General features: G+C 53.6%; 7 protein-coding genes across 7 annotated transcripts; 6 read left to right on the top strand and 1 right to left on the bottom strand.

Annotated features, from left to right (window-relative positions):
• Positions 1-426: 426 nt before the first annotated feature.
• On the top strand, positions 427-1,926 carry PHYSODRAFT_336607 (hypothetical protein; the record flags this gene model as incomplete). Its single annotated transcript, XM_009534181.1, has 4 exons — positions 427-444; positions 969-1,460; positions 1,540-1,662; positions 1,750-1,926. 4 exons carry the CDS (start codon positions 427-429, stop codon positions 1,924-1,926), a joined length of 810 nt encoding a protein of 269 aa, XP_009532476.1.
• A 641-nt stretch (positions 1,927-2,567) lies between these two features.
• PHYSODRAFT_516987 (hypothetical protein) lies at positions 2,568-3,755 on the top strand (the record flags this gene model as incomplete). Its single annotated transcript, XM_009534180.1, has 2 exons — positions 2,568-2,846; positions 2,904-3,755. The coding sequence occupies 2 exons, from the start codon at positions 2,568-2,570 to the stop codon at positions 3,753-3,755; spliced, it is 1,131 nt and encodes a 376-aa protein (XP_009532475.1).
• A 967-nt stretch (positions 3,756-4,722) lies between these two features.
• PHYSODRAFT_379010 (hypothetical protein) lies at positions 4,723-7,041 on the top strand (the record flags this gene model as incomplete). The annotated part of the gene is made up of 3 exons (XM_009534179.1): positions 4,723-5,310; positions 6,380-6,547; positions 6,649-7,041. Coding segments are annotated over 3 exons (1,149 nt in total), but the record flags the coding sequence as incomplete, so codon positions are not given.
• Positions 7,042-8,810: 1,769 nt separating this feature from the next.
• PHYSODRAFT_514827 (hypothetical protein) lies at positions 8,811-9,032 on the top strand (the record flags this gene model as incomplete). Its single annotated transcript, XM_009534178.1, has 1 exon — positions 8,811-9,032. A coding segment is annotated over one exon (222 nt), but the record flags the coding sequence as incomplete, so codon positions are not given.
• Positions 9,033-13,146: 4,114 nt separating this feature from the next.
• On the top strand, positions 13,147-14,228 carry PHYSODRAFT_303904 (hypothetical protein; the record flags this gene model as incomplete). Its single annotated transcript, XM_009534177.1, has 3 exons — positions 13,147-13,368; positions 13,438-13,620; positions 13,881-14,228. 3 exons carry the CDS (start codon positions 13,147-13,149, stop codon positions 14,226-14,228), a joined length of 753 nt encoding a protein of 250 aa, XP_009532472.1.
• Positions 14,229-16,876: 2,648 nt separating this feature from the next.
• On the bottom strand, positions 16,877-17,590 carry PHYSODRAFT_515017 (hypothetical protein; the record flags this gene model as incomplete). The annotated part of the gene is made up of 1 exon (XM_009534176.1): positions 16,877-17,590. The coding sequence occupies one exon, from the start codon at positions 17,588-17,590 to the stop codon at positions 16,877-16,879; it is 714 nt and encodes a 237-aa protein (XP_009532471.1).
• A 7,039-nt stretch (positions 17,591-24,629) lies between these two features.
• On the top strand, positions 24,630-27,130 carry PHYSODRAFT_516368 (hypothetical protein; the record flags this gene model as incomplete). Its single annotated transcript, XM_009534175.1, has 4 exons — positions 24,630-24,737; positions 24,795-24,839; positions 24,906-25,027; positions 26,497-27,130. Coding segments are annotated over 4 exons (909 nt in total), but the record flags the coding sequence as incomplete, so codon positions are not given.
• Positions 27,131-27,350: the final 220 nt, after the last annotated feature.

The raw sequence follows: 27,350 nt of genomic DNA, 5'->3' as shown, positions 1-27,350 counted from the left end.
CCATTTCAGGCCGCGAACGCTTGGATGGACTGTGGGGCCTATCGGAAGTGTCGGGACGATCTCGCTTGGAGGGTGTTACAGGGTAATTAGCCCGGACGTCCGCTGTGGCGCAGGGACAGCTGCGAATGTGTGGGCGGAGGTTTTTCTTGGGCTGGGCATTCTTGATCAGCTTGGAGCAGTGCCTGCACGTCACGTCGCGGTGCTGCTTCTTCGGGTTGGCCCAACGTGGCACAACCACAATGTACTCGGTCCACACGCCAACTGAACGGCGACCAAGGCCAGACCTTCACTGCTAGCCCGGTCCTCGTTGCGGTGGCCGTTTTGGTCCATGGAGCTTGCAGGCTCTACAGGAGCAAGTTTGCGAATGCAGCGACGAGAATAGGCCCCGTGCGCGAGCTGCCTGCCACGTGGAGCATACGCAGATTCATGTCGGTAAACCTCCACGTACGTTGACAACTTCACGAAACGCGTTGACCGAATATTTCTGCCACACCAACTATACACATGAGGTATTACCGTTAGCAGATCGAATATTTCTGCCACACCAACTATACGTAAAAGTTATTAACGTTAATAAATGGTAAGTACGAAGGTAATAACGGTAACTGGTAATAACTGGATAAGGATTTGACCAACTCTAGTTGGAGCACCTCATGGGGTGGCTGGGTTATGGGTTTTAGTTTACCTAACCCCATTTGGACGTTCTACAACGCAAAACCCGTGATAACCGATCTCAAAACCGCTGCCTTATCATTTACGGCACAATTTGATCGTATATATTGCACTTCAATATACGTTTTTAGGATTAACACATAACCCAAGAATTCGGAGGCTGGGTTCGGAGGGGGTGGGTGGGGTTACCCAACCCACAATTACCCCACTGGGAACCCTGCACGTATTAAGCGGGCCGAGCTGCAGGACCAGATTAAATCTAAGCTGCTGTAGGGAAGAAATTTTCTTCCCTACAGCAGCAGCTAGCGCATCTACAGACCAAAAATGACGACGGAGACACGCAACGGGACGCTGCGTTGGGGCTGAACTCCGTGTTGAAGGGCGTCGTGGAGCAGCAGCAGCTTGGCGTCGCCTCGGCGCAGAGTCTGGTGAGCCAGTGGCTGCAGAACCAGGAGCGAAATCCCATGGGGTTCTCTATTCATTTGGGCCGAGAGTGGGCGCAGAGGAGAGAGGTGCTGCTCAGCATGAAGGACGAGAGGATTGCTCGAGGGCTCCGATACGTGACGGCGCACTGCCAGCATCTGGACGCGCTCAGGCCCCACTTCTCCGAGGAGAGGTTCGAAGACGCAAGCGGGGACTTTTGCTGTGTGCGCAACGAAGTGATCCCCTTTCCTGGGGTCCAGTCGATGCGGAAGGTGTTTGATGCCGTGAAGTTCACGCTGGATACGCTGGAAATCAACATTTCGGAGCAATTGGGCCACATTACGGTTCGAGACGACTACGATGCAGTTGACGCGGGCAGTTTTATCTCCAATTATCGGATACAGGTTAATTTCAGGGCTTGACTGTGGGGTGACTACGGAGCAGAATGGCGTGGCATTCGGACACTACTTTGAGAGATCCAGTGAGGACCCTTATGCTGTGTTGACGATCGACAGTGTGGACCAAGACGATCTTCATCCTTATCACCCCCATGAACATGTCCGCAAGGTGATTAATGGAACGGTTGTACTGCTTGTAGTACCAAGAGGGCGACAGGAAAATAGTCGAGGCAGGAATGCGGGCTTGTCGATGAAGAAGGTGACGGGGGACAACAATTCTGACGTGACTGTTGTTATGCTGCGCTCTTTCTTCGTGAAGACTTGTCGCCCCGACTTCGAGGTGTCCGAGCAGGCAACCCAAGAATTACAAGACACTGTCACAGGTTGGGGTGACGACGTTTTCCGAGCTGTCCGAAAGATTGTCTACGCGTAGCAAGGTTTTGGCCTGCATGCGATAACAATTTCTACAACAACACCCAAATTTTGCATCGTAGAACACCTCGTCTCGCTTTGGGTGCGAAGACGAAATGCAGTTAGAGTTGCAGCTTTCAACTATCGTGCTGCTTCAACAATTAACGCAATACTTAAGTATCATAGTCGAAATAAACGTCTAGCCGCTGATAGGATTAGATAGGGAAAGCTGCGAGTGCAGTTGGACTCATTATATAGTATATATATAACAGACGACGACGAAGTGGCGATTGTGACTACTGGGCCCCGTTTCCATTGAAATCTGCCGACCGCTATTCAAGCTATGGTTAGCACTGCATAACAAGTAAGGGCTGCTTCTTTTTCTTGCTGGGAAAGAAACATGAAGCTCCTTCCCCTGCGTTCTCATTACTTAGTACATCGTAAGCGTCGTGAGTCATGGACCGTGATGCTGCAAGGTGACGTTGACGAGGGCAAACTCACTGGCAGGTAACAGCGACACTCGCTTTCACACGTCGCAGGCCTTACCGCAGGGCGACAAACATTCCCGACTCCGTTTTGCGTTAATCCGCTCCATTTTACCTTATTTATAGCGTAACACATCGTAAAAGTCACCAATCACGACACGCGAGCAAGACCATCAGCATGTTCGTGCAGGCCCTCGCGGACGTGAGTGGGCCTTACTTAGAGGAGCTGTCTCCGCTGCCCAGCGCATCCACGTCTTCAGACGACCATCACTCCTCTCCGCCGAGCGCGTCCACGCCCGAGAAGCCCGTGAAGCCCAAGAAGAAGCGCAAGGCGACCTACATTCTGCGCAAGGAGGAGCAGGCCTCGCTGCAACAGGAGATCGAGCGGCTCGAGAGCCAGGTGGCCGTGCTCAAGGCCCGCTCGCTGCCGCCCGAGGAGGCGGCCAAGGCCGACCCGGTGCTGCAGCGGCGCGAGGCGGAGAACGCGGCGCTCACGAGCGTCTTGCGCCAGCAGCAGCTGCACGTGGCCAACGTGCAGTCGCTGCTGTCTCGGTGTCTCGGAGACCAGCAGACCCACCCGCTGTATACGCGTATACGGCTGAGTAAGGACTGGACGGAGAGACGAGCGACGCTGAGGAGTAGACGCACCGAGAAGCTGCGCAACGCCTACGAGTACATCTTAGCTAGGAGCAGCCACTCGCAGCCCGAGAAGATGCAGCTCTCGGACGAGAGGTTCGAGTCCGCGCAGGGGGATTTGTGCTGCGTCCGCTTCGAGACGGTGCACTTTAGGGGCGTGGAGTCGCTGGAGCAAGTGTACAATGCGCTCATCTTCTACTTGACGAACATGGAGATCAGTATCTCCGAGAGGCTGGGGCATATTACGGTACGAGACGACTACGACTCGATTGAGGGAACAGCGTATAATTCCAGGATTGCATCGACGGAGGACTGCGGCGTCACGACCGAGATGAACGCCGTCTCGTTCCCGCAATTGTTCGCGAAGGACGAGTTGGGGGTGGGCGTCGGCCCCTGTGCTGTGATGGCCAGTGACTGTGTAGACGAAGACGAGCTGTACCCGTACAACCCGAGAGAAAGAGTGAGGAAGGACGTTTCCGGAGCAGTGGTGCTTACCGTGGGCAGGAGGAAGGTGAAGCACAAAGGGGGCAAGCAGATCGGAACGGCGGCTTGTGCTGGGGAAGAAGAGACGGAGTTAGTGGTTACGATGCGGCGGGCGGCTTTCGTGAAGCTGCACAAGCCACAGTTTCCTGTGTCTCCCTTTGCGCTGCAGGAGTTGCACGAAGGTATTGCAAGATGGGGCGACGTCATGCTCAAGACCGTGCGCAGCGTCGTTTATACGACTCCGTAGTATCTTCAACTCCACCGGGAGGTGCAAGTTGGCGCCAGATAGGGGAGGCGAAACGTGTAATATGGGATTAACATTATTTGTGAAGCATTCGCATTTGCTTGATTCGCCGCGATCCGAGGCAGGCGCTGTCGCGTCTCGAAGGATTTGAGTGGGAATGCGCTGGCGTTTTCGGGAACGTTATTTAGATATTCAACCTCGTGTACTGTAGACTTACGTTGCTGTTCTACATAGTCCAGCCGAATGCCATCGAATGCAGTTTTGAGTTTGATGACGGAACTTGGCTTTGTTGGCGCCCCCGGGACCACCACCAAGCAGTTGCGGGTAGAGTGTGGAATTGCGCCACAACCGCTTTCAAGCGAGGCTTTGGTGCAAGGAAATGCGCGTTCGTCAAGGCTTTGAGCTTGATGAATCACTCACCTACTGTAAGACGTATTTTGCCGCTCAGTTTTGCAATCACTCTGCAATTCCCGGATTTGCTGCCTTCACCACCCACCGACCACCCGTTAGCTGTGTGCACTAGCACCTGAGCGGTGGGCTCGACCCTCCTTCTGTGTGTGACTGGACCGGCGCCTCCACCTGGTGGACCGCGTCAGCGTCGCCCCCCGGACCCAGGGGACGGTGGCTTGCTTGGTAAGGCACGAGCCGACTCCTCTGCGATTGAGAAGTCGCCGGAATCGGAACCAGGGCGCACAGCGGGACCGCCTGTGACGACACCATCGGACGCGCTCGTACGTCTTCGGGAGCCAGCCTTCCGGTGCCTCTCCCCAAGACTAGCGCTGCGCCTCGAACGTACGCAGCCGCGCTTACGTCTTCGGCAATTGCGGCCGAGCGTTCCAGTGAGGGGCTGCCAACCATTCGCCAGCTCAAGCCGGACCTACCGCCCGCTGTGCTCGCGAAGCTCGCCACTACGCTAGAGAAAGACTGGACGACCCCAAGACCGCCTCAGCTATCGGAGGAGTTAAAGAGCCTTCAGGCGGCGGCACTGAAGGCGTCGCGTGTGCACTCTGACTCTATGCTGAGGGAGCGGACGCCCGTGGAGACGCAGGCGTTAATGGCCTATTTCCGGGGCGATCTAGACCTCAGACACCCTCCATTGTTTCTGAAGGCGACAATGCCCGTCCTCCAGCGAGCCATGGTTGAACAATTTCATGAGACTCACGTGGAGGCTACGTTGACAGCGGATATTCCCCCACAGGTGCCTCTGCGCAAGGGCATGCCCCACCTGGCGCTCTTCGAGGAGTCATTCAACTCAAACAAAAACGTAAGGCATGGCAAAGAGATGATCGATCGCATGCTGAAGGATGTCAAAATGCTGTTTTTTGACGGCAACCATACGCTGAAGTTCGTATTCCACTCGCGCCGGACGGCCGAGTTCTACAACGGGGTTTCGCTGCGTCTACAACGGGTAGTCATCGACCTGGAGGACTCCAGCGGGCTGGAAGATGGGGTGTATAACTCGGCTCAGCTCCGACGTTTTTATTCGATTAGGATTCTAAACGCGGCGGCGGAACTTGGCATTGCCACGATGGTAAGTGCATTCTCCCAGCTAGCGGGTGTCCCAGTGCTTGACGCAGAACGGTCGCGCGCGGACGCTACAACGGTGATTGATAACCGCTACTTCGTAGTCCGTTTCGCCCAAGAGCAGTGTCCAGCCGCATTGCAAGGAGTGACGCAAGTTACTATCGGAGCAACGCAGGTAGTACTTCACCACTTCCTGGTTCAACAACGGCTCCCGTGTGGCCGCTGCTACAGCCCCAAGCATACAACCGGGTACTGTCGCGTCAAAGCGGAACATCTCATGGATGCTAGGGATCGTGGATACAGGATCTTCCAGGGACATGTGGCCCCATTCCAGGTAGGGGCGGCGCGACCTTATTGCCACACGGATGAAGACAGTTTCAACACGTTTTGGGCGACGATGGCGAAGGAGATGGAGCTGACAGCGGCAACGTTACAGCGCAATACCCAGCCAGACGCTGTCGCACCCGAGAAAGGGACCACACCCAGTCCACAACGGGAAACCCGCAGGGCAGGCACCACCGCAGTGCAGACCCAAGCGATGACTGAAACCAGGACGGACGGGGACTTCATCATTGTGCGACGGAAGGGATCCAAGAAGAAGTCACCAGCGGAGGAGGAGCTGACCTCACCAGCCGTTTCGGTCGATAACAAGAAGGGAGCGACACCCGAGCGAAGCGGCCATACCCCCGCAGCGCATCTTGGTCCCCAAGCCCGCCAAGAAAAAAACCGCGTCTTCACCGGGAGGACAAGGACACCAAACGTCCTTCAAACTTTTCCAGCAAGCCCGAGAATACGGCCAATATCAGGCGCTGATGGACGATGACAGCAAGTCCGAGTCGGATGTTGCCTCGGTCGCCAATGGTGACACTGGAGACGAAGATCAGGACATGGGACCAGGCGACGCTGGTTATGCGTTCCCGGACGAGGAGGTCCTTACGGACCAGGATGTGGTGATGGTCGCGGAGGAAGGCGAGGAGCATGCTTTGACCGAAAAGACGACTCCACCGGACACGTCTGCAGCCGAGCAACAGCGGAGTGCACAGCGCGCCAGTCGCCGCCAGCGAGCCGTGGCAGATGCAGTAGAACGCACGGAGTACGTTGAGCTGGCTGCCTCACGTATCTCCTCGGTAAGGTCTTCTTCAGAGGCTCAAAGGGTTTCTCCAGCTCCTGCTCAGACGGCCTCCCCAGTATCGAGCTATCTTGGTTCATCGGCCCCATCCCAAAGTCCACCTCCTGCGCCTACACCAGGCTCGGAGGCTCCTTACTCTATCGTATCCAGCGCATCGGATTTGCCTTCGGACGAGCTTGCTCAGCGGGTGCCTGGGGGAAAGGAAAGTCAAGCGTCCGATGCGAGCCAGGCGTCGGACACCAGTGTTGTCTACGAGAAAACCGTTCCCCCCCCCGCACAAACCCAACACAGGTCAATTACTGGCTGTCCTGGTTTCAAGGCAGGGAGGTCAACGTTCCTGCTAACGGGCAGTGTGCGATTCTTGCTCTATACGCGACGGTATCGAACCAAGAGCATGGCAGTTTACCACTTACCCCGGAAGTAATTGCTGACGCCAACTTTCACAAGCGGGCGATCTATGCGCTGATGGTGGAAAACTTGCAGGCTGACTGCAAGTTGGGGATCCTGGACCCTTTTACGGAACTCGACCGCCTGAACCCGGGCTGCGAGCACCCCAAGACTAAGGAAGCGGCGATCGCGATTGTGTGCACCTATCTTCTTCATGAACGTCTCCGGTCGGTCGATACCCGAGTTCCCAGCACGAACTGGGTCAACCCTCATGTGCTGAGGACCTATGCTCAGTACCTCCGACAGCCATTGATGGTCATGGACGTCGATGTCCACGGTGACGGACATGTACAAATCTACACTTACCAGGAATATGAATTGGAGACACCGGGCAGCTCTGAACCTCTGATCCACGAGACAGGGAGCTACACGGCGCTGGAAGATCACGACGCTACGGCATATCTGCGCATGTGTCGGAGGCTTCATGTCCTCCCCATGATCTTGCTGCTCCGGACGCACGAAAGTCATTTCTATGGAGTTCATCATGGAGAGCTCTTCCTGAAATGGCAAGCGGAAGGCGATCCCAGCTTTGCGGCCGAGGTCGCGCATCCATTTGAGTGGCGTGACGGCGTCCTCACCAGGCCTGCTGACGTGGTGGTGAGGAACATTGGGGAGAAAAGCCGGACGCAGGTCGGGTTTGAAGTGCAAGTCGGAGGGATCCCGCTAGATTTGCTCGACGATACCGAAGATACCAATGCTCACCTTCAACGCAGCCTCACTATGCGGCAGCGCTTGGATGTCGTCCATCTCCGCATGTGTTGGCCGATTTTGGATGACTGCGAGTATCAGGTGGACGAGATGGAAGTCTTGATGCATGAAGCGGAACGCAGGATTTTCGCCGCTGCGGGCATGGACGACTACGCAATCGGCAAGAGGATTCCCGGGATGGCCGTCGGTGCTGAGATGCCTCCACGGCAGCGTTCTCAACCGAGAGGTCAGATCCACGCAGGCGTCTATCAGGCCTTGCTAAACGCACAAAGTCCTGACGAACTGACCCCAGCGCTGCGGATAAAGCTCCAGACTGCCCACCATGACAACACGACGGCTATTAGTAGGTGGTACTCCGAGGTGTATGAGAGATTTTCACTTCCTGCGCCAGGTCAGGAGGTCCCGTCGATGGAGCACTTCATGCTGCACCACGGTGACAATGTCGAGGCGCTTCGAGACCTGTTCGCGTTTGTACCTTTCCCGGAGTTGGCGGCCAAGTCGGTTCCGCAGGGCCGGCTCGAAGCTTACCGAACGCAGATGGAAGCTCTGGGAAGGCTGAGCCAAGATGAAGATCGCCCGGCTGACCTCCGCAAGCTGAGCCAACAGTGGCTAGAAAATGCAAATGGGCCTGACCTCGGGAACAATCTTAAGATGGCCGCGGCTGATAGTGGGTGGGCATCCCTCAGTAAATGGCTGGCGGATAAATACCTTCGGGGACAACCGCGGTCGATGCCGGACTCGATATGGACCACCCTACACGTGTTCCCACACGTTGTGCGGCAGTGGGGAGCTACGCCAATGGGGAGAGCGCCTCTCGGTTCCTTAGCGCACTGGTACGCAGTGGATAGCAATGTTGTATGGGCATTGGATAAGGAAACTGGGGAGCAGTGATCAAGCTCCACACAGGCCTGAATTGGGATGAGCTGACGGACACATCGAAGTTCCGTGCTGCTCTTCCAAGCCGCAAATAAAGGCACAATGTGCCACAACACCTCTGATGCAATTTCCATGCGGTATCAGAGGGCCCCGCTTCGAGAGGGGCGAGGCATGGATACGCTAGAGGGGGCCAGCGCTGGGCCGCGGGCTATTTCGCGACAGCACAGTCTCGACAGCGTCAAGTAAGACAACGGCGTCTGGGCGACTTCTTTCCTATCGTCACAGGCGTCGCGAAGGCCAAGCAAACGCGGAACCGGTTCAGAGCGGACCGCCGAAAGCGGCTCATGCAACTCCGAGAAGAAGAGAGGGTGGTCATGGACGCGCTGAGCGTTCGATCCACAGGACTGCATCCTACAGACCAAACGTTTGGCTGCGTTACGCAAATTGTGAATGGTTTTGGAGCTCGGGCCTCCGACCGGGACGCCTGGTTCCGCAGTCTCAGAACGCAAAGTGATCATGGCAGGAATGGAGTTATTCTCCTCCAGGAAACGCACGTGGAAGGGCCAGAAGTAGAGAAGTTCACGGACTTATTTGCCTCTGGTTGGGGTTTCCGCACCGGTCCTCAGTGCCCCACCAGGTCCTTCTGGTCGCCAGCACTAGGAAAAAAAGCTGGTGTCGCGATCTTGGTAGACCCTTACGGGGAGTTCAAGGACGTGACACCATGCCTAGAGGATCAGTGGAGCCAGCATTTCATGGCGGTCAGAGGACACCTAAATGGTCGCCCGCTGGTCGTCATCAACGTGTACGCGCCTCACCAGATCCCCCAACGCAAGCGATTCTTCCGTCGTTTAGCAACCATAGAACTTCCGAGTGACGCGCTAGTTGCAGTGGGTGGCGATTTCAACTGTACGCTGGACGAGGAGGCTGACCGAAGCTACACTACGCGCGCGGGGGCGCATGATTCTATTGCTCTCAGAAATCTGCTCGTGACATGGGGCGTCATCGATCCGGTAGCAGCTGTCAGACCCAAGCAATGGCGGCCGGATCAACTTCGCCGCCACCATACCGAGACGCACACCTATCACTATCCGGTGGCTGGTCATGGGGACGCTTCATCCCGTCTTGACCGCTGGTACGTCAACAGACTGCTACGTGCATGGGTCGTCGGCTGGGAAGTCGTCGCCCCTGCGGTCTCAGCCGATCACCACGCTGCCAAGTTGCATTTACAGCAGCCGGACGACCCAGTCCGGGTACGCAAGGCGGCAACCGTACACCCCCCCCTCCTCGTTTTGCTGAAGACTTAGTCAAACAACATACGCAGGGACTGCTCCAACAGTTCCTGGAGCGCGTGTCGGCTGACGGAGTCGAGGCTGGGGAGATGGCCAAGTGGTGGGACGAACTCAAGCTCCGAATCGTAACGGACACTCTTAAGATAACCCGCCAACGGAGGCGTACCAGGCGCAACACTTACCGCCAAAAGCTCCGCCGACTTCGTAACCAGCAAGCCCGCATCCGTGAGTGTGATGATGGCCAACCAGTAACGATGGAGACCGTTACAGATGCACTAGACGCGCTGACGCTCGAGGATATCCACGGCTCGACCCCGGCGGCCCGGCTCCGAAGTGCCATTGCTGACTGCCAGCGAGCGAGGGCATCCTTACATCAGCGCCGCCACTTTGCTGCAGCAATTCATTGGGAAGGGAAAACTACTCGGGACTTCTTCAGACGCATCTCCAGCAAGTTCACGGACAATATCATACACTGCCTCGACCCAACCCCCGGTTCGCCGGTACGAGGGGTGCACGATAAGGCGGACATCCTTGCTGATGCCTGGACCCCCATACTGCAGCAACACGTGACGAACGCGGCATCGCAAGATGCAGTCGCCGGATGGATTGAGGACGTCGCGGAACCGACGAATGAACAAGTTGCTGTAGTGAAGGAGATATCGACAGCGGAGATCGAGGCGGCAATCGCGGCCTGCAAAGAGGGGAAGGCGTCTGGCCCTGATCGTCTCTGCAATAGCTGGTACCGTTCCTACGCTGATCAACTGGTACCGATCCTGTCAGTGATGCTCAACAAGTGGTACGCGGCAGGTGTTCCCTGAGTCCTTTCTGGTGGCGGATATATTCTGCCTCAAGAAGTCAGGGGATCTGCATAATCCTTTAAACTACCGGCCGATCGCGCTCCTGAATACGGACTACAAGATATTTTCCAGAATCCTAGCGACAAGAGTGCGAGAGACGTTGGACGACCGAGTGCATCCTCACCAGAATGGCTTCGTCCCGGGGCGGACGATCCACGAGACCTTACACATCTTTGAAGCCTCTCAGCAGACTGTGTCTGTAGATTCTGCTCAAGACGGAGCGCTGGTCATGCTGCTAGATTTCATGAAGGCCTACGACTCGTTATCCAGAGACTTCCTCTTGAAGGCACTCCAGCGCCACGGGTACCCGGAGCAGTTCATCCAGGCGGTTGGGGCTCTGCATGCTGGTACGACTGCTACGTTTTTGGCTAATGGTTTTAAGTCTCACAGAGTCGAGGTGACGAGCGGCATCAGGCAAGGGTGCCCCCTTGCACCGTTACTGTTCATTTTGGCGCTCGAGGCCTTGTACCAGGAGCTCGATAGGCGTCCCGAGTTACAAGGGGTCAAGCTCACGTCGGAAGGTGGCGAGGTGGAGATCAAAGTGGCCGGCTATGTTCTGTCTACCTTTCATCTGTATCTCAAGTGGCGGCGCTCTTGAGGGTCACCACAGAATTTGGGGCAGCATCTGGGCTTCTCCTTAACCACAAGAAAACGATGGTGATTGCACTACGGCCGGACGGTCCCGCAGGGGACGCCTGCCTGCCACCTCCCCTGCGGTTCCAGGAGCCTGCGCACCAAGGACGCTATCTCGGTATCTTTGTTGAAAGCACGAGGGACCCCGAGAGGACATGGAGCATGGCAGAGCGACAATTAACCACCAGATTGTATATGGCCAGTCAGAAAACAACAACCGTCGACCAACGCAGCTTGATCGCTTCAGCGGTCATTATTCCCAAGCTGCTATACATCGGCCAGCATGCCTGGCCTACAACTGGCACGGTTAATCGGCTGACGACAAAGATCAAGAATGACGTGTGGCACGGCGTTTTTACCTCAGAAGTACAAGGGGCGAAGGCTTGGTTGGATGCGGATCTCGCAGCCTTGCCCCGGACCCAAGGGGGTCTGGCTGTGCCCGATCTGCGTGTGGAACTGATGGCGATGGCTGCAGTCACAGTCTCAAAGTGGACGGTCCTCGGATCTAATGTCGATCATATCGTCGGCGACATCTTAGTGTGTAAGGAGCTGATACCTGGTGCCCGTGCTCCGGCCACCTTCGTGACCCCAAATGCAAGAGTCCCACTGGTAGGCGGCATCCGCCGTCGTTCATCTATGTGGTCAACTGGGAAGGCCATCGTTTCCACGGCAGGTGGCGCTGCTGACCTTCCCGCTCGGGCACCGATGGTTTCAGCCTTGTACCAGTTGACCCGACATTTCGGATGTGTCGATCTTCAATGGAACGGCGCAAGGCTAGTCGCCGACGGGGCAGCTTTACGGTCGACTACCTGCCGTCTTTCCTCTTGGCTGAAGCTGCCGTCCATGCCCAACAGTGTCTGGAGTGACTTCCCTACGCTTCAGTGGTGGATCTTCAGCTGATCGATGGCCGAACAGGAGTTATCGCCAACCGGACATGCTTTCGAAGCTTGCTTACGTACGGTGACCGGCTCCGTGATATCATTCACTGGAGATGTCATGGAGCTGGACTTATCACATTCACCCTGCTATTCCCCCGCAGAAGACGTACATCGGCAATTCGCAAGAGGGTGGAGGCCCTCGTTCTACTATTGGTCACGAATTACCCCCGCCTATTTTATCGAGGTGGCTTCGGCTCGGAGCTACGGATTGAAGCAGCACCAGCGGACCACCCGGTGCTCGGGAGCATGACTTCCAGTTCGCCACCATCTGTACAGCTGACGTCAGGATCGAGGGCTCTCTCACGGGACCACGTTATCAGCAGTCATCCTCGACTGTCTAAGTTCGTGTCCGCGACAGTCGGGCCCGAAATTCGAGTTCAGTATGTACATCCGCACCCGCGTGTCAGTCGTCTGGTCTGCTTATGGGTGGGTAATCGGCGATGGATCAAACCGCGTCGACATTTTCGAACTATTATTGCTGCTGCATCGCGGAGGCGAGGCTTCGCCAGTCGAGCGCGGCGCCAACAACACTGGGAGCGGCAAAGTCCTTCGGCTGCGACAGGTCTCTCTCACCTTGAATGGTCACGGATCCGGCGCATTGTCGGTCTTAACCCGTGGGGGGAGCAGCTCCTGTTTCGGCTCAAAACCACCAGGCGCTATCGCCATACGATCGCAGTCGTCAACAAGTTGGATGTCCTCATGCGGTGTGCGTTCGGCAGGACCGAGTGGATCTCTACCATGTATTCTGGAGTTGTCCAGCAGCGGTTCGGATGCGCACGCGTTTCCTACAGTTGGCTGGCATTGGGATTGCCTACGTCGGGCCTGGAGGAGGCTGTCTTTGGCCTCACGCTGCCAATGATCCCTGCGGGGTATGGACAATTGCGCAGCAGCTCTTCCCGACCGTAGCCGTCCTCGCGCTGGACAATCTCACTGTCGTAAGGGTCACAGGGTAAGGACTAAAAACCGACGGTCACTTACCGAAGCACCCATTGCATGGTTGTAACATGTCACTCGTCCCTGCAGGAGGAGATCAGTCGCCTGCGGCTGAAGGTGATGCGACTGACGGCCAAGGTGGCAGCGCTCAATACCCCGACAATATCTGCTGAAGAAGCGGAGCTGGCACAGCTCATGCTGCAACACACTGCGCTCGCTGCAATCGCAAGAAGCCAGCAATTTCAAGTAGCCAAAGCTCAGTCGCTATTGACGCAGCGAATGGTGTGCGATGATCCCTTTGTGATGTTCGACGGGAGGAGGGCCTAAACCCTACACTTTTTTTTATGATAGAGCGAGCAGAACTGGAATCCCTTGAGCACGAGCATCTGCCTCGGCAAGGAGTCGGCTGAGCGTCGGGCCGCACTTTTGGAGATACGACCTCAGAAGTTGCTGAATGCCTACGAGTACATTACGTCTGCGTGTCCGTTAGAGGACACGATGGTGCCGCAGTACTCGGACGAGCGATTTGAGACGGTAGAGGGGGATATGTGCTGTGTTCGCGTGGAGGTGGCTCATTTTCCTCAATTGAGCACGTGTTCAACGCGCTCAAGTTCTATGTCGACAACATGGAGATCATCATTTCAGAGCAACTCGGCCACATCACACTGCGCGAAGATTACGACGAGATCGAAAACTGCGCCTACAACGCTCGGATATTGTCAAGGAATACCAAAGGTATTTGTATCGAGAATAATGTCGTCGGCTTCGCCAGCCTGTGTGATGGCAAAAACAAGGGGTCTAGTCAGGAACCGAGAGCAGTCATTGCCATTGACTCGGTGGATCAAGATGCGCTTCACCCGTACATCGCCAGTGAACGTGTTCGAAGAGAGATTTCGGTCGCTGTCTTGCTTACAGCAAACGATTCAAATGCCAAGGAGGACGAAAGCTATCCAAGCGCGTCAAGTATGAGCGAAGACGGTGGCTTGGTAGTAACTATGCGCCGAGTGACCTTTTTGAAGCTGCACAATCCAGAATTTCCTGTGTCCAAGGCTGCTTTACAGGAGTTGCAGATGGATGTTGCGCTGTGGAGCAACTTAGCGCTGAAGACGATGCGTGACGTTCTAAAGGTGCCTCCTAAGTAACATCAGGGTCAATAAAGAGCCGCAAGTTGTCATCGTGTGAACGAGAAATTGGAATTCGTGAAAAAAATCGGCTCGGCTTGTATCACATGTACAACTTGCCATCGTTATCGGATAGCATCAGTGCGCTGCGAATGGGGCGTGGGTCACCATCTCGTGGTATACATCGATAAACGTCTTGGTAGCTGTTGCGCGCGTTGAAGTTGAGGGCAGCGATGGCGTTGACGCTGCCGATGTACACGGAGGCGATAAGTGCGGGAAGATAAAGCTTGATCTTGATGCTGTAGTGGCGCTCGCTAGTTTTTAGGGAACTGAAAGTGACGCTGAAGTAAATGGCGCTTTGGCTGGAGTTCGAGTGTAATCCACGGCGAAAGTCAGGGGCAGAGGGACCCGAAACAAATATAATACGTAGAAGTACTTAGTCCTTGACAGAAGAGACCTAGCCATATAAGTACTTGTAAAACTTTACTCCTACCTACCTGATGCCCACCAGTAAAAAGATGCTTGAGTGATAGAGTACATGTAGTTTTAACACGTACTTAAGTACAGCGACTAAAAATCAATCAAGGAGTTGAGTGCAGCACGCTACGCATCGATTGGACCAGAACAGCCCCCACTCAGACTCCGAAAGTTCAAACTCGGGACGGCGAAGCTTCACGTAGGCCGCTCGGCTCAGCGTCACCACCCATCGGCCGACGCTCCGTCAAAACAAAAGCTGCGGAAACTTCTTTTCTAATACGCTCCTGTCAGCATGTCTGCTGCTGGCACCCACGCAAGCGGGTACGCCAGCAACAGACATGCTCAAGGAAGACGTACCTGGTGGCTAGGAGGGCAGGCGTCGCAGCGCCGCCTCCTCCTCCGCCACAAGTAGCTTGTGCGCAGCGTCGCTTGAAGGCTGGCGCCAGGCTTGGGCAAGACTGCCTGGCGCCAGGAATCCAGAGCTCTGTCTGCACAAGTATACAAAGATGCATATATAGGATTACGAAACAGAAAAACACTTGCATTTAGTATAGGTTAACTCAGCTTCTAGAACGACACTAAGGAGAAAGCAAGAGGAAGACCTAGAGCCTGTAGCTAGCCCGAAGACTTAAAGGAATCAATCTCACTTTGCATTTTACCCAAAAGCAAGCAAGCAACCACAACAACTCCACGCACTTTCGCTACGGCAGGCCCCACCGCATCGGAGCCTGTCACTCACTTGGTGCGTAGGGATAAAGTTTATCCTCATCCACCGAGTCGATGGTAACTATTCCGCAGAGTTGTCCGCCACAGATATCGTCAGGCCCTTCGAAGAGCTGTGACAGCTTGATACAGTTGAGCTCTGTGGCTACCCCGTTGTCACTCGTGGACAAGATTCGAGTGTTTAAGCTGCTGCCGTCGACATCATCGTAGTCGTCCCTGATTGTGACATTGCCCAAGCGCTCCGAAATGCTGATCTCGACGTTGTCGAGGCTAAAGAGCAGAGCATCGTAGACTTGTTTTAGGGATCGCACGCCCGGGAAGTGGATGGTCTGGAATATGTCGCAACGAACATCACCATTGGCAGTCTCGAACCGTTCGTCTGACAAGTGGGGCTGGCCCGAGTTCGAGACCTGACTGCGTGCTGCAATGTACTCGTATCCAGCTCGGAATTCTTGCCCCGAAGCGCCAAAGCGTCGCCCTGCGGTCTTCCCACGCTTTTTTCGGGTGAAACCGCGAGTGGAGCGGGTGCACTTCCTGCAGGGAAAGCAGTGTTATTGTTAGTCCTGTGGGGCCATTACAATATCAGTTTTGCGCACTTGACGAACCAGCGATGGTAAGATGGCGGATTGAACGCTGGCGAGATGCAGTTGGTGCTGGCGGATAGCGCCGAAGATCTCAGTGTTTTCTGAAATCAATGCCGGGACGGGGTCCAATTGCCTCAGCTGCCCTTGCAGTCGTGTCAACTCCTCCTTCAGACCGTCAATCTTTTGCTGTGCCGAATGGTCATAAAGTAATGCACAAGAACCGCCCCGGATAGAAGCGAGCGCTGGTGTATCTTTCGCACGAAGTTCGTGGACTTGCGCTTCTTGTTGGCCATATTCGCACCAGAGCTCTTTCTTCTCTGTCTCTCGGCTGGATGATTGGCAAGCGAGAGCTCAAACGTTATTGTGCTTTTCAGTTATTTTGCCGATCATTTTAGACGCTAAATATGGCAAAGCCTGCTCCTAAATATGTGTGAAAGAAGATACACGACCTACTAAAATTATGATAAATCCACCTTCTCATATCCTACCGGAAAAGTCGTATTGATAGAGCATCCGGAAATATAGAGCACCTAGCACATTGCCTTAGTAAATAGTTTAAGGCCATATTATGCACGGACGAGGTCACGACAGGACGCAATGTAGGGAAAATGTACATCGTATTAAAACACGGTGAGGTGCTTACACAGTGCTTACACAGTTACCTCTTCTACAATGTCCGTGTGGTCTACATGGTTGCTGCGCTTGGGGGCAGGCGCGCTGGCAGCATTATTTGGAGGCCCATACGGCAGGAAAGGGTCTGCCTTTAGAAACGAGTTCTGAACTGTCGTGGCGGAAACACAACGAAGCCCCTCCATTGCACGCTCGAAAATCTGATGCCGACGAAACGCAGGCGTTACAGTCTTCGGTCGTCGGACGGAACGCGAGCTATTGAGATGACAAATGTGCTGCTTGACAGGCAGGGCCCATAACGCCTACGTCGAGAGGCTGCGCAACACCGGTGCAGCCGCCAGGTACGTATAGCACCGAAGTGCCCGTACACGCCAACGCGTCGGCAATTTCCGCTTTCTTGTGTACCGATAAGCTATCGAGTATGAGGACTGATGGCTTTACAACGATATACTTCCAGCACTTCTCAATCCACTCCAACGTCACTCTCTCATCAAACCAGGCGCTCTCTTGCACCGAAAATGTAGCCACGTCTTCTAAGCAAAACTTATTCAGCTCCTTCTTGACGTCTCCACCGGGGGCACCATTGTAAACAAAGTGTGGCGGAAAAATTCTTCCGTCTGCCGAAACGGAAAGCATCATGGTGCATCGGTAACCTTCACTCTCGTTTGTGGTTGAGCGCACAGTTGGGGCACCGACAAATTCCACTGTTGTCCTTGTACCCATGTCCCAGTACACAGAAGTTTGGTCTATATTGAACAGTGCACGTGCAACCGTGGGGCTAGTATTAGGGTCAAAGATATAATGCTGCGTCGCTACCTCAGTCACTTCCTCGACAAATGGCAGCCGCAGAGCTTCCAGCTCTTCTCGAGTCTTGCGGCCTGAGTGGCCGATGCGTCGAATGGTGAGGTGGTGCCGGCGCAGGAAGCGCTGGCACCAGGACTTCTTGGCGTCCGGGCTTTTGGGCCCCATCACCTCCGGCATGAGCTCTGTAGCCATGTCGATGATGAAATCAACCGTTACGGTGTGCTCCAGCCGCCGCTCATCCTTGATAAACACGCACAATGTGTCCTCGATCGGGGCCGTGTCGGGCTTGCGGCCGCTGCCGCTGAGCGTGAGGCGGGAGGCACGGGAGGGAGCTGGAGGGAGGTAGGGGCTGGCTTGAGGCTGACGCTGGGACTCTTGGGCCAGGCGGGAGTACTTGCGCTCCCAGTTCTGTAGCGAAGGGCGGGAGAAGACACTTGACTCGGCAAACGCTCTGCGGCTCGTGCCGCTAGCGCGTGCAGCACGCCAGTCTTTAACGGCGCGCACTTTGAAGCGGTTGGTGTAGTGGTAGGGATGCGGTCGCGGGGCATGCTGCTACTGGTTTGGAAGTCGGGCTTCTGCTGCTGCTGGAGGTTTGCGTTGTGTGCTTGCCGTCTCGGAGAAGCCGAACCGTTCACGGCGCACGTCGATCAGTCATTTTCTACCGTGTTTTATAAAGTGATGTAAATGCTACCGTGTTTTATAGCAATTTTCGCCTTGTCGCAGTACTACCACAATTATCGGAATGATAGAGCACAGCGCAACCTGCAATAGAAAATTGGGGCTCTATCAATACGACTTTTCCGGTAAACATCAATCCTAAACATCAATTGGAGCAACGCGCTGTCCGTCCGTCCGAATCAAATCGTCACGCTTATTCACTAAGTACGAATTCCACTAAGTACGAGTAGCTGCCGAGCGCAGCGAAGGCGGCTCCGTCGCCAAAGGTGACCCCATCATACGATATTGCGGGACCGCAGGGTCCGCCCAACCTCTGTAGTACTAACCTAACATTGAGAGTAGTGCAGAGAGCCGACGAGGCGAGCGGAACGGGATCGCCACTGCCGTAGTGAAGCGTAGGCAGCCTGCTCTTATAGCGCAGTGAGCATTGCGAGCGAAGCGCCAACTAACAAAAAATCGTCGCCGTGTAGCGGCGGCGCTCGGCTAGGACCCGCCCCGGCCTCTGTATTACTAACCTGACATCGAGAGTAGTGCAGCGAGCCGACGAGGCGATCGGAACGGGTCCAAGCGAAGCGTAGGCAGCCTGCTCCAATAGTGGAGCGAGCATAGCGAGCGAAGCGCCAACAAACTAAAAAATCACCGCCGCGTAGCGGCGGCGCTCGGCTAGTATATATCGGCTTGGGAGAGCTTGTCAGCAGCCATACATTGGCCCAGACTGGGGCGGACCTACATACAAACTAGGCGGCACCGCCCCCCCCCCCAGATTTTGGGAAGACATCACACTTACCCCCCTATTTCTGAGCTGTCGGATCGAGGTACTCCCCTATTTTTGAGCCGCATATAGACTTACCCCCCTGTTTTTGGCCCGGCCCCCCTCAGATTTTGGTTCTGGGTCCGCCCCTGGGCCGCCCAGTACACTGCCGTCCATGATCCCCAGCACACCTACCCTCTTATGCATAATTGTCGTGTGTCTAGGTACTTGTAGATAAAAGCCGACAGAATTGCAGGTGCACAGCCACAATTGTACTTTCAAAAGTGCAATTGTGGCGCTTTTAGCGTAATTCTAGGCCTCTACCCATTTATGCACCTCGATTTATCGTAAATCTAGCAGGTGGTCGCTATAAATACAGCAAATCTCGCCTCATATTGCCAAAATCATTGCAAAGCACAATACCAGACCATCTAGACCGTGGAATTTTGTTGCCGTCCCAGAGGAAGTCATGCGTTACTCTCCTCTAAAGGTGATCGCAGTGAGCCGGGCAACTACCGTCCAATCACGCTTATGCAAGTAGACGTAAAAATTCTGTCGAAAGTGCTGACCTACCGCCTCCAAGACGTCTTACCGTCCATTATACATCCTGACCAAAAAGGATTCGTTAATGGCCGATCACTGCACCACCACGTTCGACTACTGGGGGATCACGCTACAAGGTCAAACTCCGAAGCGTTGGCGCTGTTTCTAGACTTTGAAAAGACATATGACAGAGTGATTTGGGAGTATCTCTTCCTTATTTTGTCAGTTCTCGGATTTGGAGACCGGTATATCTCGTGGATTCGTCTTCTGTACAACAAACCTCTCGCACTAATTTTATTGAACGGATTCCTACTACAGCCACATCAAGTTACGCGGGGTGTTAAGCAGGGGGGCCCACTGTCGTCTCTGTTTTTCTTACTGTGTATTGAACCACTCGGGAACCTAATTCGCCGACGGTCTGACCTAGGTGTTTTAGTGAATCAACATACAACCGTCACAGGTCTGTATTTTGCTGATGACTCTACATTAGTGGCTAAGAACACGAACTGCATACGCCAGCAGCTCGAGCAGGTGAAACCCTACTGCCAAGGTTCGGGAGCACGCCTCAATTTGAGAAAATCTGCGTTGCTACCACTGAACAAGAATATGCCGTGCCCAATATTCCCTGAAGTAAGGTGCCTTTACGCTGACGATTCGATCAAGTATTTGGGCATCCCATTCGGGCAACATGTGTCCCACGACACTATCGTAGTCGAGCTAAACAACAAGTTCTATCGGGGGTTCAGCGTATGGGGGCGGAGAGCGAGGACCTTACGAGGAAGACTTCTACTGGTGCACACGATGATTCTATCCGTACTGTGGCATTTCACTCCACACACCACGGTTCCTCCACCTTGCGTACACCGGTGGCAGCGGATGCTAAATAAGTTTGTGCTCACAGGAAAATCGGATGCAGACTCCAAGTTTGTTCAACTCGCCCCCGCGGAACTACTGTATTTGCCGCGGCAGGCAGGGGGGGTGCAGCTCCCGCACCTCGAAACGCAGCTAAAACTGCAACGCCTACAGCTTCTACAACAGTTTGTAAAACCGCTCGGAAAGCCGGAGAAGGAGGCGTGGCCGCAACTAGCGTCTACATTTTTCGAAGCTTTCACTCCCTCGCTTTCAGTGAAGCACCCACTCAACTTTCTTGATATTTCGCCTAACAAGTTCAAATACTTATTCGACATTACAGCGCTACCAGAATGGTGGAGAGACGCATGGACATTGTGGCACAAAGTTCAATGGCCAGCTGATGGAGGCCAAGAACGCAGCGCGATCGCACTTTTGTACGCGCCATTGTGGCTTTCAAAGAACCAACTCCTCCACTACACTACCCCTCAAGGCCAAATACGAAATCTCGCCGCTGTTGCAGAGCCCAAAAGAAGCTTTCGACTCCATGTAGCCGCAATATTCCTGTATGAAAGACATTTTCGGCGACATCGGCAAAAACCCATCCGTTGCCACCTTTTTATGGCGGGCTCTCGAGCCAGGTAACATCCAACTCCCATTGACGACTCAGAAGCGATGGCTCCGCAGTCTCCACAAGGAATTGATGCAAGTTATCTACCGCGTTGAGACGACAATAAGAATCTTCGATATTCGTGCCGAAGCGATGTACCTCCCCAATGTAGGCATCAAAATCGCCGCAAAAACGTTTTTGTTCCCGTACATCCCCCGTCCTAAACTCAAGCAACTACTACAGCCATCAGCAGCGGATTCTTCGAGGCATCCTATTCGCCAAGACCTCGACTCAACGACCCCAGCCGACGTACCTGCTTTCGTAAGATTTGGACGTGCACACAGATCCCAACTTCTGCCTATTTACGACGACCTGCAGATGCGTATCGCACTTCGCCCACTGCCTGTACGATCACGCTTCTGGTTTCTTACGCAACAAGACCCGACCGTGTAACAGTGTCCATACTCGAATTGCAACAACATCGAGACAGCGAAACACCTCTTCATGGAGTGCGCGAAATCAAAGGCCGTATGGGCCACGATATGGAAGGACTGGAGTCGCTTCCTTGTGGGCCATCTCACGTGGATCAGCCTGGTATTACCGCAGTTGGCTGCGTGCTGGTACCAAGAACGAACCGAGATTGTATCTCTGTGGAATATAGTCAGGTGTATCATACTGCACCATCAATGGACCGAACGAAATCACTACTGTTTTGAGGAGAAGGACCCCGAATCACTCGACACCACTATCACTGCAATCTACAATACTTTCGGTGCTCACTACCGTCGCCTGTTGAGACGTGCGGATAAGTCTAAACAACAGAAACTCAAGAAGATCATTACGAAGCTGGCTGAAAGCAGTTCTTTTGGAGATTTCCATCGATGCCACCCCGACACCTTCCAAATACGCCACGTCCAACTACATCTGAATCATCGAACAGGTATCGTCTTTCAGACGCTAGTCGATTAGTTCACAACATATAGTTAGCATCTACTAAGCAAGTTGAGAGGACAAATAATCGGTAATCGAACTTTCTTCTTCTTCAATACCAGACCATCATTCTTATCATGCAGCATACGATTTGGCACGCTGACTTGATGGCGATGCGGGGGGGGCACTTATCCCGAGTCGAGATTCCTGACCACGTGGTCGGGATAACCTGACTACTGGATAGTCAAAACGCGACCGATACTTGAGCACGCCCATCGATCGATGTTGATCCGAGCTTCGTAGGTGGTGGGGATAGCCTATGAGGTTGAGTTCGAGATAGATAAGGAGAGCAAAAGCTCATTCGTCTGTGGCGTGAACGCTTCGTCGACTGCAACAGTTTAATGCTACACAGGTTCCCTGGCTTCTGTTCGGGAACGCGTAACAACCACGCGCATCCGAGCCACCCCAGTGAGGCAAAGCATTCTACCAGTGAGTTGGAAGATAACGAACTCTGTCCCACCAGTGTAGGTCATCACGGAACCTGACAACGCACCTCTTTCATCGCTGGCGTCGTTCCTGTATCGCCGGCGACCTACCGACGTTGAACGAATCGCTTAACCTCTTCCTCACAGACTTCGCGTCACGACCTCAGTGTCTATAAAAATACTAAGGAAGCCACTAAAGTGGCATCACTACTTCATGCACTGACGTAGGCTTCTCTTAGGAATCTTCCTCATTGTTTATTCGGTGCAGAACTTCTAAAATCTGATGTAGTTTCGTAGGAGATACGTGGTTAACTTGACCAAGGCATCTACGCCTACATGTACAGGAATTACTCCAGTCTTCTGTATGTCGGCTCGATCGACAAGGTGAACCACATCTCGATCTTATCTTTGTTGTATTGTGCTTTGCAGATAAAATGTCGCCCCTTTTTATGGCCTAGATCGAGGAAGGCCGGTCCACAAATCAGGGCACAAATCAGAGAGGGTAGCATGGACGATCTCGATTTACTTAGATCGACCTCGAATTGCGCTTTTGAAAACGCGAAAAGGATCGATTTACCGTAGATCAACCTCATTCTACTCAAATCCACCAGGAGATCGACCTCGAACCCTGATTTGGATTGGCGTAGGTCGAGTTATTAGGCGGCCTAAATAGATCGATCTTTGATCTCGTTTTATTATTGTGAAAACCGCTTCATTTGCCTATTTTGCTCGTAAATCGATTGATTAGCACTATGATTTAGCTCGATCGATTTGTAAATCGATCGCGCCCTGCGATGCATATGCGAGTGGATGTGCAGATTAGGCGATCTTTTTATGGAAGCCAAGTCGATATAGCCGCGCTTGGAGCAGAATGCCCACCTTCTACTGGGCAATCGAGCTGTCAAGTGATGCATTTAGATTTCAGTCCTGATTTGTACTCTGATTAATTAGGCAGATGAGATCTAATAAGGGGTTGCAACAGATCGGTTCTCACAATAAATCGATCTCGATTTATTATAACTCGAGGAAAGCTCCAAGTCAAAACGACAAAACGTTTGCAAAGCACAATACATCGAAGACTGCAGCTCCAGAGGCTTCGAGTGTTCTTCCTAACTGCTTTAATAACTATGGCATTTACGAATTGTAGTCACAACTCTGGATTGGTCCGCGTTCACATAGCAATCACACTAATGGGAAAGTCTGGCATAGTTGTGACCTTTTCAACTCGCAATCAAGGACAGTACGAGGAACCTCCTCAGGAATCGCCTCGGGCGAGACACACTGATGATCGCGCCGATGGGCTCAACAAGCAGTGCTGCGTCAAGTAGTTAAACGATTTGAAGATATGTGGACGAAAGGGGGGCGATTCACTCACTTCTAGAACATTGATAATTCATAGGGCTGTTTCGTGCACTAGTTTCGGTAGGGTTATGCCTGTAATTTCAAGATGTTTAATCGTACTTAGTAGAGAAAAGCAATTGATGTCTCAATAGGCTATCCCCGTAATAAAGGGCTGATGAATCTGCACGAAAGTACTTTCGTGCACTTTCGAGCACTGCACGAAACAGCCCTAATAATTCAGATAAGGCAAATTGCCAGTTTCGTAGAATTTTCGATAGCAACTTTTAGCCAACCACTCGACGCGCAGTGTAGGAGCACTTCTGCTTCTTCATGACGAACTTCTCGCAATGACCAGGTACATACAGTACATGTATCGCTTTTTGTGGGACGAAAGCTATTATGATGAGCTAATCAACGCGTCATGGCGTTAGCCCACTGAGTACGTAGACAAATACCTGAGTAAATAAGACATAGTGGTGAGAACGGATCGAATACATGTAGGTAACGTTCACTAACATGTAATTACATGTACACTAGCCTTACTGCAGGAGGTGCAATCTACCCGCGAGCCGGGAGCACTTATCACGACCACGTGGTCGGGATAGCCATGACTACCAGATAGTCAAAAAGTGGTATTGTGAATGCGTCGCACGGATGATCACGCCGGTGCGCTCGACAAGCAATGCTATCTTTGCTAAGTTTGCTGGTAACGCCTTAGATAGATAAGATAACAGCAGAAATGCTGGCGCCTGTGTCAGTGGGGGCTATAGTTGCCAAGCGAAGGCAGACCTGGTGTTGCCGCTTTCGTCACGCGACAACTTTATGCTAAAAAATCTATTCATGAATTTAGTTAGCTGGTATCGTCTCTGGTTGCTGAAATCTTGAGCTACAATTTCATACCTCACTCAGTACCTTGCGGTCAATATTACAAGCAGGGGCGGGTGATCCGTGTGCCCCTCAACAAGAATCCCCCTCGATCCTATAATACTCATATCACTCTATAATCTATCGCCTCTGCAGGAGGAGACGGAGCAGCTCCGCGAGGAAGTGAAGCGACTGACCTCGGAGCTGCAGGAGCTGCAGGTCCGCTCCCTCTCGCCCGAAGACACGGCGCTGCTGGACCCCGTCGTGCAGCATGTCGTGGCTGAGAACAACCTCATGAGGTCGCTAGCCAAGAAGCAGCAGCTCGCAGTGGCCAACGCCCAGTCCATGCTGGTCGAATGTTTTGTAAGTTTTATATTCTATTTTATGATATTTGATTCTTGATTAAAAGTTGTCAATATGCTTGTATAGGGGGATCAAGCGTCGCACCCGCTGTACACCAAGATCTGCCTCACCAAGGACTGGGACGAGCGCCGGAAGACGCTGATGGCCGTTCGCCAAGAGAAATTGAGGAGTGCGTACGATTCCTCATGGTCCCCGGGAGATTCGTGGATCCGGACAAGCCGCACACGTCGGACCACCGATATGAGACTTCAGAGTGAGATTTGTGCTCGGTGCACCTGGAGGCGATGCATTTCCCAGGGGTCGAGTCACTGGAGAAAGTGTGGGAGGCGCTGCTGTTCCACTACAATACGATCGAGATTGGCATCTCTGAGAGACTGGGGCACACGACAGTGAGGGACGACTACGACACCATCGACGGCAGTGTGTACAACATTCGCGTTCTGTCGCGCTCGGCCAACTGCACGCCAGTCGAGAGCAGCATTGTCACGTTCTCGCGCTTTTTCACAGAAGACGACAAAGGTTTTGGCGGACAGGCGTGTGGAATTTTGGCTCTGGACTCGGTCGACGAGGACGAAGTGTACCCGTACTTCCCGAAAGAGCGCTTTCGTCTGGACACGTCGGGGGCCATTATCTTGACAGCGAGCAGACGGCCGGTCAAGGACCGCGAGAGTGAAGACGAGCTGGTCGTGACGTTACGTCGAGCTGCGTTCTTGAAACTCTACAACCCGCAGTTCCCAGTGTCGGAGGCGACACGTCAAGAGCTGCAGGCTGGAATCGGCTGGTGGGGGGACGTACTGATGAAGGTGGGGGGACGTACTGATGAAGACCATCCGTAGCTGCGTGTACTCCGAACTTTAGGCTAAAGCTTTTACTTTCACATGTCAGTCCAGATTTGCTCTGTTGACACCACGCTTTGCGAAATCCTCCTCGCCTTGCATTGACCACCAAACGTTTTTATATACAATTTCATGGAAAGCAGTTTTTAGCGAGGATTGTTGACGCCTCCCAAATAAAAAAAAATCCGGCGGTTACGGACAGATTTTTGCAAACAACAATCGGATCCAGCCACGTAGCTGCTATGCTGCAGTCGCAGGATGCAGTGCCAAGCCGCACAGTCACCAGCGAAAAGCCCAAGAAGGCTCGCAAGTGCACGTACAGTGTGCGCCGAGTACGTGGACTTTGCCGCTTATAGCTCCATGATAACTGTCCTCGTCGCTCGTTTCACCTGACGCTATGAGTGACAAATAATCCACAGGAAAATGCCAATGCCCTAAAGTCTGAAGTCCGCCGACTCGAATCCGAGCTGATCGTGCTCCAGACCCACTCGCTGCCTCATGAAGAAGCTGCGAAAATCGATTCGGTGTTTCAACAAGCCGCGGCAGAAAACCCAGTCTTGAAAAACTTCGGTCACAATCTGCAGCTCGAAGTTGCTTCAGCGCAGTCCCTCATGGGGGCGAGGCTGGTGCGTATGAAACTGCTAACACTGCTTCTTGAATCAATATTGTAACTAATTGTTACTGTGAGGGATAAATGCATACACATCCACTCTACACTTGCCTTCGACTGCCTAAAGGCTACGACAAGCGCCGGAAAATCTTCCGATTGAACTGGAAAAGGACCAACTGCTCAACGGGTACCGGTTCGTCATGGATCCAAGTCGGGTCGCCAGCGCGAGGCACACGCAGTCCGACGAGCGATTCGTGACGAGCGACGGGGATCTGTGCTGCATCCGCTACGAGACCGTGGAGTTCCCTGGTGTAAAGTCCCTCCAGCAAGTCTGGGACGCGCTCATGTTCTACGTGACCAACCTGGAGATCAGCATCTCCGAGAGACTGGGCCACATTACGGTGCAAGACGACTACGACTGCGTCGATGACAAGATCTACAACACGCGCGTCTTGTCGACCAACGACCGTGGACTGACGATTGAAGGGAACGTCGTCACCTTTTCCCACTTGTTTCGCAAGGGTGAAGACGGTCTTGGACTTGGCGGCGCCATCGAGGAATACGGAGTGTTAGTTGTCCAGTCCGTTGATGAAGACGAGATGTACCCATACGTCCCCAGCGAACGCATTCGACGTGACACTGCCGGCGCAATTGTCTTGACGGTGAACGAACCAAAGACGAGAAAATCTAAGAATCGAGCTGGTGGAGAAGCGGACGACGTTGACGTGGTCGTGACCATGCGGCGTGCAGCCTTTTTCAAGCTGTTCTACCCGCAGTTCCCAGTTGACGAAGCGGCGTTGCAGGAGTTGCAAGGGGGGATCGCGCGGTGGGGGGATGTCAGGTAGTCGTAGCATTAAAGTGTTCGAAGGGATCTTCGGATTCTCCAGGCAGCATATTCGAGGTTTTAATCCATTTGTGTTTGTTTTCCACGCGACGCTGGGAATGACGATGGTAGCAGGACGCACAGTATAAAAAAATCGTGCAAGCTCGAATCCACGCTTCTGAAAAAAAAAAAACTGACTGCTTCACTTCACCATCATTCCCGCGTACGTAAAGTCACTTCGT

This window comes from Phytophthora sojae (assembly GCF_000149755.1).
Source record: "Phytophthora sojae unplaced genomic scaffold PHYSOscaffold_7, whole genome shotgun sequence".
Lineage (NCBI taxonomy): Eukaryota > Oomycota > Peronosporomycetes > Peronosporales > Peronosporaceae > Phytophthora > Phytophthora sojae.
Note: the sequence above shows the minus strand (reverse complement) of the source record. Positions and strands in the feature narration are given on the sequence as shown.